General features: G+C 46.0%; 1 protein-coding gene across 6 annotated transcripts in view; it reads left to right on the top strand.

The window, feature by feature from the left end:
- Positions 1-14,497, top strand: part of RFTN1 (raftlin, lipid raft linker 1) — a 205,262-nt gene that overhangs the window by 147,841 nt on the left and 42,924 nt on the right. For all 6 annotated transcript variants that reach the window (XM_032267221.1, XM_032267225.1, XM_032267236.1 and 3 more), the window contains exon 6: positions 3,453-3,656. In XM_032267221.1, coding sequence (XP_032123112.1) covers positions 3,453-3,656 — 204 coding nt within the window. The remainder of the gene's footprint in view (positions 1-3,452; positions 3,657-14,497) is intronic.

The raw sequence follows: 14,497 nt of genomic DNA, 5'->3' as shown, positions 1-14,497 counted from the left end.
CCCAGCTTGGGCTGCCCAGCCAAGTATGACACCCACTTGTTCCTTCCAGTGCAGCTAATGACCAGCTGCCTCCTCCTCCCCCAGCTAGCCCTTGGAGTCCCAGATTTTCAGCCAGGCTGTAAACTCTTTCTTCTCTCCAGACCAGAGGTCTCCTGGGACAGCAGGGCCAGCCAGTCCCCTGCCTACCCTTGAGACAGAGCCTCTCTGGGACCCCACCTGCAGGCAAACTGCAGCCTTCCATCCTGTGCCTGAGTCCCCATGCCCAGGCACAGACCTCAGGGCTGGACACCTGCCTCTTTGCTCCCACTCCCTAGTAGCCTGGCACGGCCTGAATGGACCAGGCCCTCAGGCCGGCAGCACTCAGCCACCCCTACCCTTGGGCACCATGCCCGCTTGGCCTGCCCTCGCTTTCTCCTCTGGTCGGCTTAGGTCAACTTAGCGAACATGATTGCAACAGGAGGGATCAAAATGAGACAAGGTGGGCGAAGGGAGAGACGAGAAGAAAGTCCCGATGCTCCTTGGGTGCTCTGCCAGTGCAGCCCTTCAGCCATTCCCAGAACGTCTCAGAAACAATGTCTTCCCTTCCCCCTGGGGACTTTTTTGCCCCATGTCTGGAAAACTCTTTCAGCTCGGGTCATGACAGAGTCACAGAGCAGCTGGGAAGATTTGAACAAACATGGGGCTTCTTTTTAGAATCCTTGGTGCTTGCTCACGTGAGGATATGTGTTGGAGAATCAGAATATTAGAACATCAAAGGGCATCGCTTTTGGACAGTTTCTCTTGGCTGGTTTCCACGTGAGGAGAGAAAGGACTGGGGCCAAGGAGACGACGGGACAGAGGAGTGTACAAGGGTTACGCATCTGCAATCAGGTTTCTCCCAATATTTCATTGCTGCTGATACTTTGGAGACTCTTGGTTCCAACGCTGTTTCCTTTTCCTTAGAAATTTATTTCTGTCTCTGGCTTCAGTCTGGCCCCTTAGGAGGATCAAGCCAGGAGAGCTGTCAGCACCGTCTACCTTTTCTGAGGGTCTCCGTCTTCCTCCAATACACCCCCGGCATTCTCGCTTCCCCTTTGGCCTTCCCCTTTTACAGCTTCATGACGTGTTTGGGAAAGTTGTGTTTTTGTCTTGCCATTGAGTGGGAGTTCGTTCATTCTGTGTGATCAAGTGTTACCGTGTAGTTCTGGACTTTGGCCACTTCCAAATTCCCCACCTACTTCTCCCATGCAAAGTTTGTGATTTTTTTTCTCTCTCTTCTTAATTCATTTGCATTTGTGCTTGACTGTAGCAGGTTGTGGCGAGTGGTGCTGTGGCCCATGCTGGGGTCACCTGCGGACAGCTCGGGCCAGGCCCACAGCCTCCTTAGCCTCTCTGCCTGCAGGCGTTCTTGGGAATGGGCCCTGGGGAGTGACCCTCAATTTATAAGGATAAACGTCCCACCTTCCTTGCCTTTGGTGGGTGAATGTGAGGTGTGTTTTACAGTCTCAGGGTCCCTGGTGGGATTGAGCCCCAGTTGCCCCAGGAGGAACATGCTCATTCACTGGCATCATCTCCATCTCCTCCCTATTTCCCATTCCTACTCCTTCCCTCTGTTTCCCGGGTCACTTCCCAGATAAACTACTTGCATAGGAAAGGTTGCAGGGTCTGCTTTTGAAGGAATCCAGATGACGGCAAGAACTCACTCAAACCCTGCTTATCCTCTTGCCCTCAGTAGCTGAGCTTTTAATTGAACCCCCGGCACCCAGGACTGAAAAACACCTGATCATCTAGTTCACCTCCCACCCACCCAGCCCTAATCCATGGCTGTTCCCTCCATTACGAGCCCCTTCTGTGTCCATCTATTTCTAGTTTGTATTTTGAAGTCACGAACTAGTCTAATGATTGCGAGCTCTACACACCAGGACCTAATTTCTGGTGTGAAAGTATTTTCCGGCTGGAGATGGCTTCCTGAGTAAGCAGGAGGACTGAGAAAAGCAACTTGGGATGGGGATGTTGAACAGGCTAGCATTGGTGTTTAAAATCCAGGTGCCCACTTATGAAGATGGGCACCTTCCTTTCCTAATTGTTCTGTTAGGCAGAAAGCCTGAAATAGCTCCTGTTGGTTCAGGTGTTGCTGATGACAAAGTAATATGGCCCAGCGTTGGTCCCTAGAGATCTCTGCTGGTGCTTGCTCAGATGGGGCTGTGAGAAGACTTTGTGACCTACGTGAGATATGTTAGATGGATGAACGTATTTGGTGTTAATGTGCTTTGTCATCACCCCGTGTTTTTGGCACGTGGTAGTGGATTGCCTTCATTGTCATGAAATAAAGTTTTCCTTTTTTTTTTAAATTATTTGTTTAAATAAAGGAAGGTGATTCAATTAAAAAAATCAACTAGAACTTGGATACCACAAAACACTGTGAGATACTGAAATGTGGGAAACAGCATCAGAGAGTGTGGGTCCAGGTGTCTCATGCAGGGGGCGTGAATGTGCTCTGTCCTTCCTGCTAATGTCAGCCATTGTTTATGACCTTTAAATTCTTGTTTCACAGAAGGGTGGGGATTTTCTTATGATTTAAGAAGATATTTTTGGAAACCAAAGCGTATTCCTGACTAGCCTGTGTAAGCAAGACTTTTTAAGCTGGGTCAACCGATTACTTGACTAAATGAGGAGCACAAAAATAGACTTTCAGACTTAGATTGAAATTCCAGGTATTCGCTTCTGGAGGCTGCCACTGCTAACCCATGCCCGGCTGCACGTAGGCAGGCGCGGCTCAGCTGCTGGGTGGCAGTGGTTATTGATTGCCGAAGAACTGAGCTATACATGAAGGAACTGAAAGCTCAGCACTCATTCCCAGTGCCCCCTTGGCTGGACCGACCTGCTACTGCAGGCAGGAACTCTCATTTACGGGAACATATTTATTTTTACATATCCATGATGTATTTTTGATGTACTTGATTAAGTATTATGAGTTCGGCCCCAGGAAACACCGCTGCAGTTTATAAATAGTGAGTTCAGGAGTGTACAAGGTTCCTGGAATTAGGGCAGTATTTTTGTTTTTATGTGTCTCTGTACCTTTACTTTTTAAAAGACCACTCTCCCCCAGATATGTCTGCTTTTATTTCCAAAACACATCTTTGTATGAATTTCTATAACCATCTCCTATGTTCTTTTCTTAAACACCTAACTGTGTGCATGAATCCCAGATAACAGCTATTCATTACATTCTAGATTAAAAACCTGAGTCCCCCATCAGAAGCCCAACCTTTCAGGTCCATGTTAATTTAAGGCAGCTTCAACTTACTACTTGGAATGAGGCTTTATTATCTGGCAACAATACAGCCTCACGGAGATTTCAGCATTCATCATATCATTTATACAGGCTCCTGAGAGATCCACTAAACCCTATGGAGCAGATTTTTATCATGGTTGACCTCTTCTCTCTCCCCTCCCTCTCCAAATCCCAACAGAAATGGAGATCTTCGCCCTTTTCAACAAACCGAAGAGCCATCAGAAGTGCCGGCAATACTACCCTGTCACCATTCCTCTCCGTGTCTCCAAGAATGGCCAGGCGGTGAGCGGCTTGGATGCCAACTGGTTAGAGCACATGAGCGATCACTTCCGGAAAGGCGGCATGCTGGTGAACGCGGTCTTCTACCTTGGAATGGAGAATGGTATGGAATTCATAGTCCTTGGGTGGCCCTTTGTGAACTCTGCTTCTAACTCTCAAAATCTCAGACCCTCTCAAAGCCTGTTTCATTCAGAAAGCTCTGCAGCCGATAACCATGCTGCATTTTATTTCTAATTAACACATCTTGAGGAACTTTCCATAAAGTCCAGGACCTGTGCTCTCTAAACCTCTCTAGGAGTCAGCCAGATATCTTCTGAAATGACAGAGAAAGCGGAGTGATTCTATTTCATCGAAGGTGGCCCCAGTCTCTGTTGCTTTTAAAGGCTTTTAAAAAGATTGTTCCCCGGATTTGTTAATTACCCCCTGGGATTGTGCCATTCCAAAGTGCAAATTGTTTGTAGACACTATTACAGTTTGAAGTAGCAGTAGCAGCACCTTGAAATTAACAGCAGAGAAATAAATTGAACAGCCTGGTTTCTGTAAGCTCCACTGAGACACACACTGTTCCCAGGTCTCCCAGCACCCAGTACCCCCTCCCCAGTAATGTGTTGTCTCTAGTGGTTTGCTGCATGGAATAGCACTATTGATGTCAGCTCTCCTAAGGCAGAAAGTCTGCCCACAGGGGGAAAATGTGTCAAACAAAGAAAGGGCTTCAGGTTAACGAGAAAGCAAGTTGAGTCACCAGGGTGTGTCAAATCTGGGAGGCTATTTGGGGAGTGGGACCAACGTGCCAGCAGCATGTGCACATCCTGAGGGTTGTCAGTCAGCAGGATTCCTAAGTGAAACATAACACCAAATTTGTCAATCCCAGCAAAACCTGGCAGGGGGCATCAACAGCACCGTGTCTTGTTGTTGAGCCATTTTCTCTCAAGAATTAGCAGAGTCATGAACAGAGTTTGGATTCCACATTGTTTGCAGTCCCAAATGCCAGCAAGCATCCTGAGAATAGAGACCATTCTGAGTTCTAAATGAACGTACCTTAAACCATCTAAGCCTTAGAACATGATAGAGCACAGAGGTCTTAATTTTGAATGCAAGTGTCGATCGAAGTATCATTGCCAAATATTGATATGTTATCATAGTAGCAGCAGGCGTTGTATGGTGTAGTGTCCATAACCATTTGTTGAATGCATGAATGGCACAGAAAGGTGACTGGCTTGTTAAGAATACAACCAGAGGCTGAGCGCGGTGGCTCACGCCTGTAATCCCAGCACTTTGGGAGGCTAAAGTGGGCAGATCACAAGGTCAGGAGTTCAAGACCAGCCTGGCTAATATGCTGAAACCCTGTCTCGTCCAATAATACAAAAAAAATTAGCCGGGCATGGCGGCAGGTGTCTGTAACCCCAGCTACGCAGGAGGCTGAGGCAGGAGGATTGCTTGAACCTGGGAAGCAGAGGTTGCAGTGAGCGGACATCGCGCTACTGTATTCCAGCCTGGGCAACAGAGCGAGACTCCATCTCAAAAAAAAAAAAAAAAATACATCCAAAGCAGGGCTGTCCATTAGAAGTGCCCTTGATGATACAGGTGTTTGTTCTGCGTCTGGGTTGTCCAGTATGCCAGCCACCAGCTGCCTGCAGCTACTGAGCGCTTGAAATGAGGGTACTATGATTGAAGAACTGAATTTTAACATGTATTTAATTTTATTAATTTAAGTTTAAATAACTATATGTGGCTAGTGTCACTAGTCAGTGTGCATTTGGTCAGTGCAGTTGTAGAATAGACAGGTCTTTAAAACATAATGTAGGGTCACTTCTGTGCCCCAGTGGCAAGGTGGGTAACCTCCCTCTACACAAGGAAGCCGCCGTTAGTACCTGCCAAGTTCCCCAAAGCTGGGGATTGTCACGGTCTGGTTTGAGATGTATCATAAAACACCAGAGGCAATACATGCTTGGGGCCAACTTGGGGCAGATGTTTATAGCCTGACTTGTCAGTGTCAGGGGAGGCCAGGGAGGGGCCCTTTGGCTCCCTGTTTCCTGCAGGGACACCCCACTGCCCATCTGGAGTTGTGGCAACAGTGGCTCCTTTCATCCCCTCTCAGTGCGCATAGATGCCCTCTGTGGCCACGCATAGTTTTACATTCCTCCCTAGGAAACTGATGGTTTGTTGTTGAAGGTATGTGGGGCGGTGCTGGGGATAGTGGATACACAGGTGGCCACTTAGAATTACCTCCCTGCTTAGGAAGATCGGGGCATTAAAAGGGAGGTTTTCTCTTTGACCCCACTGCCTCAGCAGGTTAGAGGCCCTAAGACCCCCAAGAAAGAACACCTGGACGTTCACACAGCCATTTACTGTTGTCCACCATCATGGTTTAGCCATCAAGGCTGAGTTAGCCGCCTCCTCCCCGTCACCCCACTCTTCAACCTGGTGTCCAGAAACACAGACAACTTAGACAGCTTTTTCTTCAGATTGGACTTGAGTGTTTGAAATACTGTTATAGCCTCCCTTGGCTTTAGCCACGTTAAATTCATTCTTCCTGCCCTGAAGGCAGAACGTGAAATTTCCTCTGACAAGCGCAGCCGTGAAGTCCTCTGCGGGACCAGGCATCTCCCTAGAAGCAGCCCATATCTTAGAGCTCCACCAGAGCTGTCCGTAGCTATGTCAGGGAGGGCTGCAAAATACTCAGAACAAAATGAATTGAAACCCACTCTGATTTTCAACACGATTTCGCCCTGTCTATGTCTGTTGGGAGGGAGACGGTGACTGGGAGCAATGCTTACTGGGTTAGGGCGTTTCTGCTCTGGAAAAGTCCAAGGTTTCTGTTGGCCAGGGATGTTATAAGTCTGTGTTCTTTTCCCAGAATCAAAAAACAAAACAAAAGATGGCAAGCTAATCATAATCATAAGAGGAACCTATTTCTAATGAGATAATTAGTGTCCTGACAAATAAATCTGGCAGAGCTAGAAACACATCTTTAAGCTGTTTGCCATCTGGAAAGGCACCAGCCATGACTCTTAAATAGAGATTTTTACTCCAAAATATTTTCCACAGAGTCATAAAACTCACGAGAACTTTGTCCCATAAGCCAGGTGATGTTTCAGCCTGAATTACCCAGAGTAGACTCCAGAGCTTCTGTTCTGGAGCATCACTCCCTCCCTTTGCCTCCCACCCCGGGATGGAGAAAGATTCAGACAGTCCTCAAGTTTGGGCTCCTGCTCATCGTGTCCAGGACTCCTCTCCCTCGGTCACTCATTAAACCTCAGAATGACCGAGTGTCTTGGGCTGGAGGAGGCTCTGCCCGTGGGCTCTGGCAAGCTTGGGGCAGAGGAGAGGAGGGACATAGTGATGACCATGGATACTTAGCTGTTGCTTTGTGTGAGTGCTGCTCTCAGCAATTCAAACTTAGTGCTGACTTCATCCTCACAATACCTAAGTGGAGTAGGTACTGTTGTTATGCCTGTATTACAGCTGTGGAAACTGAGGCACAGGGACATTATGTCATTGTCAAGGTTACTGGCTAGTAACATCAAGAAGGTAGCAGGAAGAAAGAAGGGAGTCGACAGACAAAGGACCCATGCGGTGGGTGGGATGGAGGAGGAAAGACTTGGGCCCTGGCGGGACCTTGGCGGCTCTCCAGGTGGGAGAGGAGGACTCCAAGGTCACTCTGGGGAAGTGGCAGGACCTGATGGGAAGCAAGAATGAGTCCAGGGGACACGTAGCAGAGCAGACAGGCACTCAGGAACATGTCAGCCAGTGAGATGCAGGCCAGGTTCTCTATTTCTAGAGGATGGGGAAGACCAGGAGCAGAGACCCCCAGCTGAGCCGGCTGTTGCAGAGGAGGTGGGTGAGAGCCAGGAGTTCGGGGTGAGATTGAGGCTGCCCAGCACTGAAAACCCAGCAAGGAGGCTGATTTCTCACAAGGCCTCTGGGCCTGCAGAATTGCTGCTGCCACTACTGGCCCCTGAGGCTGCTGCCACTGCCACTGTCTCTCTCGCCCTGCCTCGCCCCGGCATTCCTCTTGTTCTGTCCTATCCCCACCCCCAACTTCATCCTTCGCCCTGCCTTCCGTGCCCCACCCCCCCTGCCCATCCCTGCTCGTCACTCCTCACGCCCCTGCCCTTTCCTACCCTGGCAGTCCTCCACCTCTTTGTTTCCGAAATGGCCTTTGCAGCTGATTATCCAAACCAGAATCCACTCCAGCAACAGTCAGTGTTTGCGGCGACCATATCCTCACTTCTCTTTTTGCCAAAAGAAAAATACTAGCATTAAAAAAAAAAAAAAAGCCCTTTTTTCTTTCCCCAACTGCTCAAGAGGAACCTAGCCTCTTATTCTGCAGAATGTCCTGCGTTATAGATTCATCTGGTCAGTGCTCATGGTGTCACTGATCTTATTTCTCTAGCCTCTATTTCCTGTAAAGTGGAAGTTAATCCTAAGGCCTTGATAAATTAAGAATTATGACTAGAATACATTCCAGGCAATGTGTTCTCCACGCTGTGTCACATAGGGGTCACGTTACACCCAGATGTCTCTCTGCACCTTACCTTTTTAAAAGTTTAGGTCTTCCTTGAGAGTTTTTCTGATGCCCCAGCTGCATCTAAATAACACTTAGCATTGAATTTATACCACCTTTTTTGACACCTAGCATATCCTCCGTGACCATATATTTGCAAAATACATATGTAAAAAACATGAACATGTTTTTAATAAAATATATATTAAATATGTGGGGTGTATATTTTATACAGACATACTTGCCACCAACCCCCCAGGCAGGTCCTACTTTTTGTACTTTCTTACATCACAGTGCCTGTATACAGAAGGTGACTAATGACAGTTCTGGATGATGCTCAGTAATGCCAGTGGAGATGAGGGAGAAAGCTGATACTGGAGTGTTTCACCAGGAACCTACAGATTTTAGGGCAGGACTTGTAAGAAAGGGAGACGGAAGAGGTACCAGGTGTTTTTGATGGCCACTCCCTGGGGACACCACCGTCTCCAGGAATGTCTGGCCTAGTGGTTACAGGCAGGGCTTCTATTTCAAAGAAGCCACTTAATAATGTAGGGGCTAAATTGCACATATGCCATGAAATGCATTTTCTTGTGTGTCCATGGGACATCTTTAAATAAACTTTTATTCCAGTTTAGCACACACGTAAAAAATGGTGCAGATCATAAGGGTATAGCTCAGTGGCTTTTCACAAGGGGAGAACACCCATGTCACCAGCACATAGATCAAAAAATAGAACATATCAACCCCTAGAGGCCCCCACATGCCCCGCACTGTTTCAATCCACCCGGGGTAACCACAGTCCCTGCTTGAAACACTATGGATGAGTTTCGAACTTTATGCAAATGGAGCATACACTTGTCATGGTGGGATTTGTCCACATATTTACATTTAATTGCAGACCATTTTCTCTCATTGCTGTGTACTATTCCACTGTGTCAGATATACAGCTATATGCATAACTTAGCCATTTACAAGCATATATATATATATATATATATATATTTTTGCCCCATATAGGACAGCATGGCATCTACACAGATGTAGCCCCAAACAAAAGCCCTAAGCCCATCTCATTGTGACTGACTGAAATCTCATCCTAACCACTAAGGCAGAGAGAGTATGGTGCAGGGATGAGAAAGCACCAGGTCTGCAAGGGTAGAAAGCTAGCCTATTTAGCACCTACCCCCAGACAGTGTCTGCCTCATCATAGTAGTAACTCAATAAATGTCTGTTGTTGAGAGTGGGTAGGTTTTAGAATCAAACAAACCACATTTCAGGTCTGGTTTGGCCCTTGTATTCCATATGAACATGGACAAATCATTTAACTCAGTTGTCTACCCACTAAAAGGGAATGATGACTCTTTTGGAATTTGGGGGAGGATTCAATGAAAAACCTTGAACTGCAGCTGGCGGACTGCCTCACACCCAGCAAACACTGAATCAGAATGTTTCTCCTCCCTATCTGGTCAGTTAAATGGCACTACAATTTGCAAGCTAACCCTTTTCTAGCTGAAAAGGAGTAATATCTTTTCTAGATGATTCAGTGCCTCGAATTGAGAATGTAGGAAGGCAGGCAGGCCCAGAGCAGCAGTGAGTGTTCAAGAAGCAAGAGAAGGCAGCAGCCTTGCTCATTCCTTGGTGAACAGAGCAAATGAGTTGCAGTGTGATTGGGAGGCCACGTGGCGCTGTTATCTGGGATTGGGTGAACAGTGATTACATTTGCCATGGGATCACATGTCATATGACCACATGTGCAGTTGTGCTTATGCAGTTGGCCAGTGCCAATCCTGGAATCAAGACGGTGCCAAGAGCACCGTGCAGCCTCTGATGGACAGAAGGCACCCTCAGAGAGCCTAGAGCATCTGTTCTGCCAGCCACTCCAGTGTGCTAAGGGAGAACAGTAACACTTAGTTTTTAACCCTGCAAAAATAGACCAAATACGTTGACCACTTGTCATAGCGTGCACATTCAGACTAGGCTTTGGCAAAGCACAGCAGTCTAGGGCTGAGCCTGAAGGTTAGCTTGATAGACAGGGTCTTAATGTCTCAGAGGCTGCAGGAGAAGAGTGGTTGCCTCATAGAATTTATCTCTTGAAGTAATATGACAAATCTCCTTTTCTCACAATTGTAAATCATAAACTTGGAATATTAAGGTGGCCTTTCAGCAAAAGACCAGCATCAAATATTTATACGGTACAAGGACAAATAGCTTTTTGTGCACAGTAGGGAAGCATCTTTAATAAAAAATGCAGTGATAATGGAATGTTTTCCATAGTTGGAGGGTGGTTTAACCTTTTTGCATCGGAGCCTTCACTCTAAGATAGACCTATTTATACCCAACTGGGTGCGCATTATAGTGAGGCTGAGCCATGAAGGTAATGAGGAGTGGACAAGGCCATCAAAACAGGGGGACTCTTTAAAAGCCCAGCTGTCTGCTCTGTGTGGTTCATTGACTTTTTTGCTGTTACAGATGATCAGATTTTGACAGCCATTCTGAACTTCAGCCTCATGGTTAAGTGGGTGAATCAGCACTCTGGATTCAGAATACTGGAGCATCAGGCTGAGATGGGGAGACTGGGAGGCAGGCAGTGGATGAGGTGGGTGGTGAATGAGGATCTGGGTGTGTTCCTCCTTCATGCCCCAAAGCTAGCTGTAGCCTTTCCTGCTGACCACACAGCCCCTCTCCCAGGCCCGTGACCCAGGAGGAAAGAGGGGAAGCCCAGCAGCGGGTGGAGAAAAAGTCTGTATGGGCTGTGAGTGTCCCCTTCCCTCTTCTGGACCTCAGCTCTGCCATGCTTGCCATGGGCAGGTTAAACACTATCATATAATTTATGTTGAATTAGGTACTTAAGTACTTAAAGCATATGGCAGACACATTTAAAGGGCTTGGAGGTTTTCCATTGAGAAGATCTGGAAGTAGAGGCTTTAGAAATTTGATACAACATATTTTTGTAGAAGTCTTGAGGAAATATGTACTGTGTTGACATAATCCTGATGGAATCATCGAGTATCTTCCAGTCTCAAGTATCCCCAGGTCAAGACTAGGGAAGGTTTTACTCAAAGGGGTCTTTTAGGGCCTCCCTACTGTGATAGGGGCTCCAGATGGACTCCTGGAGTATTACCCAGAACTTAAAAAGTGAGCTGGACTATGGTCCGTGCTCACCTTCAACCCCGGAATACTTGTGATGTGATTTAGCTGTACAGCAGCTGGTTTTCCCTGATCACCTATGAAAGTGTCTCTTAGGAGGCCGTGGAATAAGCAATTGGGGAAACTTTTCAGCAAAGCAGACGACAGAGGTAAGCTTAGCACTTGCTGAGGCTGTTTGATAACTGACTTTCAGGATAGGAGACAAGTAAGAAACTGGAGCATGTTACTGGTTTACCCATAGGGCTCTTACTTGAAAGGGAGAATTATCTTATGTTGGGATAATATCAGGATAAGGCTGCTGTGCTTATTACCCTTGTAGCCATGGTTTGTTGAACCATTTAGGCCTCCCTATTATTCTGGAATAAGGACCCAGGCTAAGCAAAGTATAGTGGTCTTGTTTTTTAGGTCTAGGTTGGGCATTGTGTCAGTCAGCTATTACTCCAATAATGCTGTGTAACAAACAAGTTCAGAACTCATTGGCTTACAATGGTGATGATTTACTCTGGCAGATTTTGGGGTTGGCTGGAGCAGCTCTGTTGAGGCTCAACTGGGCTCCACTGGAGCAGCTCTGCTCCATTTGTCCTGTCTCCCTAGAACCAAGTGGCTAGCTGGAGTATGCCCTCTCAACATACTGGCAAAGACACAAGAGGCCTCAACCACACATGTGCTTTTTGGCCTCTGCTAATATTGCATTGGCCAAGCAAGTGAGATGAACAGAGCCCTAAGTGGCTGGCCTCCCCACCAGTCAATTTAGTCTTAACCACCTTCTCTCCTGATTCTGCTGCTCACCTGGTCCTTGTCTGTCACTCATGCACTCTGTATGTCAGGCTGGCTGTCCCTTCCTCCTGAAACTCTCAAACCCTGCAGATCCAAATCCCTTGCTTGCTTAGTTCACTCAAAGTGGGGAGCCCTACCCTGATGCCTTTTCCAAAAATAGCTGCCACCACTGTGTCCACCTTCACACTCTCCCCTTGGTCCACTTGGTATTTTTATAGCATTTGTCACCTGGACATTATGTTATTGTCTTCCTCTTCCACTGCAAGGTAAGCTTCATGGTGGCAGGGACTTTGTCTTGTGGCTTGTGAGGTCTCCAGTGACTACAAGAGTATGTGGCACGTCATAGTTTCCCAGTAGGTACCCCAGTAATGAATGGCTGGAAGGTTATTCAGGGTAAGTTTGAGTGTCTCCAGTAACATGCCACTCACCCCTCTGAGGCTCTATCTTACCATTTTTAGGCTCCTCTAAGGAAAGTTCTTTCTATTTAGATTATACTAAATATAATCTAAATATTATAGATTTAGATATAATATATATATATATTTATTATATATATTTATACTAAAATCATCTCCTGATAGTTTTAAACATCTCTTTGAATCTAGTTATGCCTTCAAGAGCCTTGTAGAGGAGAGAAAAAGGAAATTGTCCTCTGTGTTGTCCATTGACTTGTATTACACCTGCATTAACTTGCTAATAACCTTGCAGAAAAGGATATAACAGAAAACTCAAATTGTATGTAATTCCACCACTTATAACGGCTGCCGGCATTTTGTATATTTCCTTAAAGTCTGTCTAAACCTTTTTAACATAAAAATCCATATTGAGCTCATATGGTAGTTTTATATCCTACTTTTTTCTCCATAATATTGTATCTAAGTAATTTTTCTGAATCATTAAGTTCCCATGATATTTAGGGATAGCCTAGTATTAACTGTACATAAAGCTACAAATTTAACTGTTTTGCTATGGTTAAATATTTGGATTGTTGAACATTTAGATTAAGTGTTTAAGTAATTTTGTAAGTAATGCTCGTAGGTGGATATTTGATGGTGTTGGAGGTAATTACCTCAGGATAGACAAGAAAGGTCAGATTTCCAGGTGAAGGAGGATGGGCCTTGTGCGGCAAGCTCCTGCAACATTGTTAAATTGCTTTCTAGAAAGATTATATAGTTAAAATTCCCTTAAGCACTGTAAACTTTCCCATATCACCATACCTTTACCACAGTGGGAATTGTCTTTTCAAAATTTGTCAGTTTGTTAAATAAAAAAGAAGTTGAGGCCTGGAGCGATGGCTCATGCCTGTAATCCCAGCACCTTGGGAGGCTGAGGATCATGAGTCCAGCAGTCCGAGACTAGCCTGAGCAACGCAGTGAGACCCCCATCTCTACAAATAATACAAAAATGAGCTGGGTGTGCTGGCAAGTGCCTGTGATCCCAGCTGCTCGGAGGCTGTGGTGGGAGGATCACGTGGACCGGGAGGTTAGGGCTGCTGTGAGCCGTGATTGTGCCACTGCACTCCAGTCTAAGAGAGAGAGTGATACTCCATCCATCTCAAACAAACGATAGTGCAATTTTTTTTTTTCCAGTGTTTATTGGCCATGGAAAGAGAAAGAGAGCTAATTAATTGCTGGTTTATGCCCTTTGTTTCTAATGGTGTTTTAGTTTTTTTTTTTTTTTTGAGACGGAGTTTCACTCGTTACTCAGGCTGGAGTGCAGTGGCGCAATCTCGGCTCACCGCAACCTCCGCCTCCTGGGTTCAGGCAATTCTCCTGCCTCAGCCTCCTGAGTAGCTGGGATTACAGGCACACACCACCATGCCCAGCTAATTTTTGTATTTTTAGTAGAGACGGGGTTTCACTGTGTTGACCAGGATGGTCTTGATCTCTTGACCTCGTGATCCACCCGCCTCGGCCTCCCAAAGTGCTGGGATTATAGGCGTGAGCCACCGCACCCGGCCGGTGTTTTAGTATTTTTAACTATCTGTTAAAGCTTTTTATATATAAGAATATTAAGCTTAGCCTTTATTTTTGTATATGTGCTGCCGAAGCGAATGCACTTAGCCTTTATTTTTGTTACTGTTGTTGCAAATAATTTTCTTATGCTGATGACCTTTTGTTTGTGGGGTCTGTTGGAAGACAAAAACTAAAGATTGTTATATATTCACGCTTTTCAGTCTTTTTCTTTGTGACTCCTAGAAAATACTGGCAGTTCTAGGAACTCCAGCGTGACTCAGAGGACTTTCTGAATTTGTGTTCCTTCCCTCCCTGTGGGGGAAAAAAAAAAAGGTCACGTTATTATAGATTTTTCCTGTTAAAAATTGTCCTTTTAAAGAGCATATCATTGAAATGTGCTTTGTAAGTGTGTTAGTTTGCCAGGACTGTCATAACAAAATACTACACACTGGGTGGCTTAAACAACAGACATTTATTTTCTCTCAGCTCTAGAGGCTAGAAGTCCATGGTCTCAGTTTCAGCAACTTCAGTTTCTGGCTGCGGCTCTCTTCCTGGCTT

Source organism: Sapajus apella, unplaced genomic scaffold (assembly GCF_009761245.1).
Source record: "Sapajus apella isolate SASKATOON/1434 unplaced genomic scaffold, GSC_monkey_1.0 scaffold4, whole genome shotgun sequence".
Lineage (NCBI taxonomy): Eukaryota > Metazoa > Chordata > Mammalia > Primates > Cebidae > Sapajus > Sapajus apella.
This window is presented reverse-complemented; position numbering and strand designations above follow the sequence as displayed.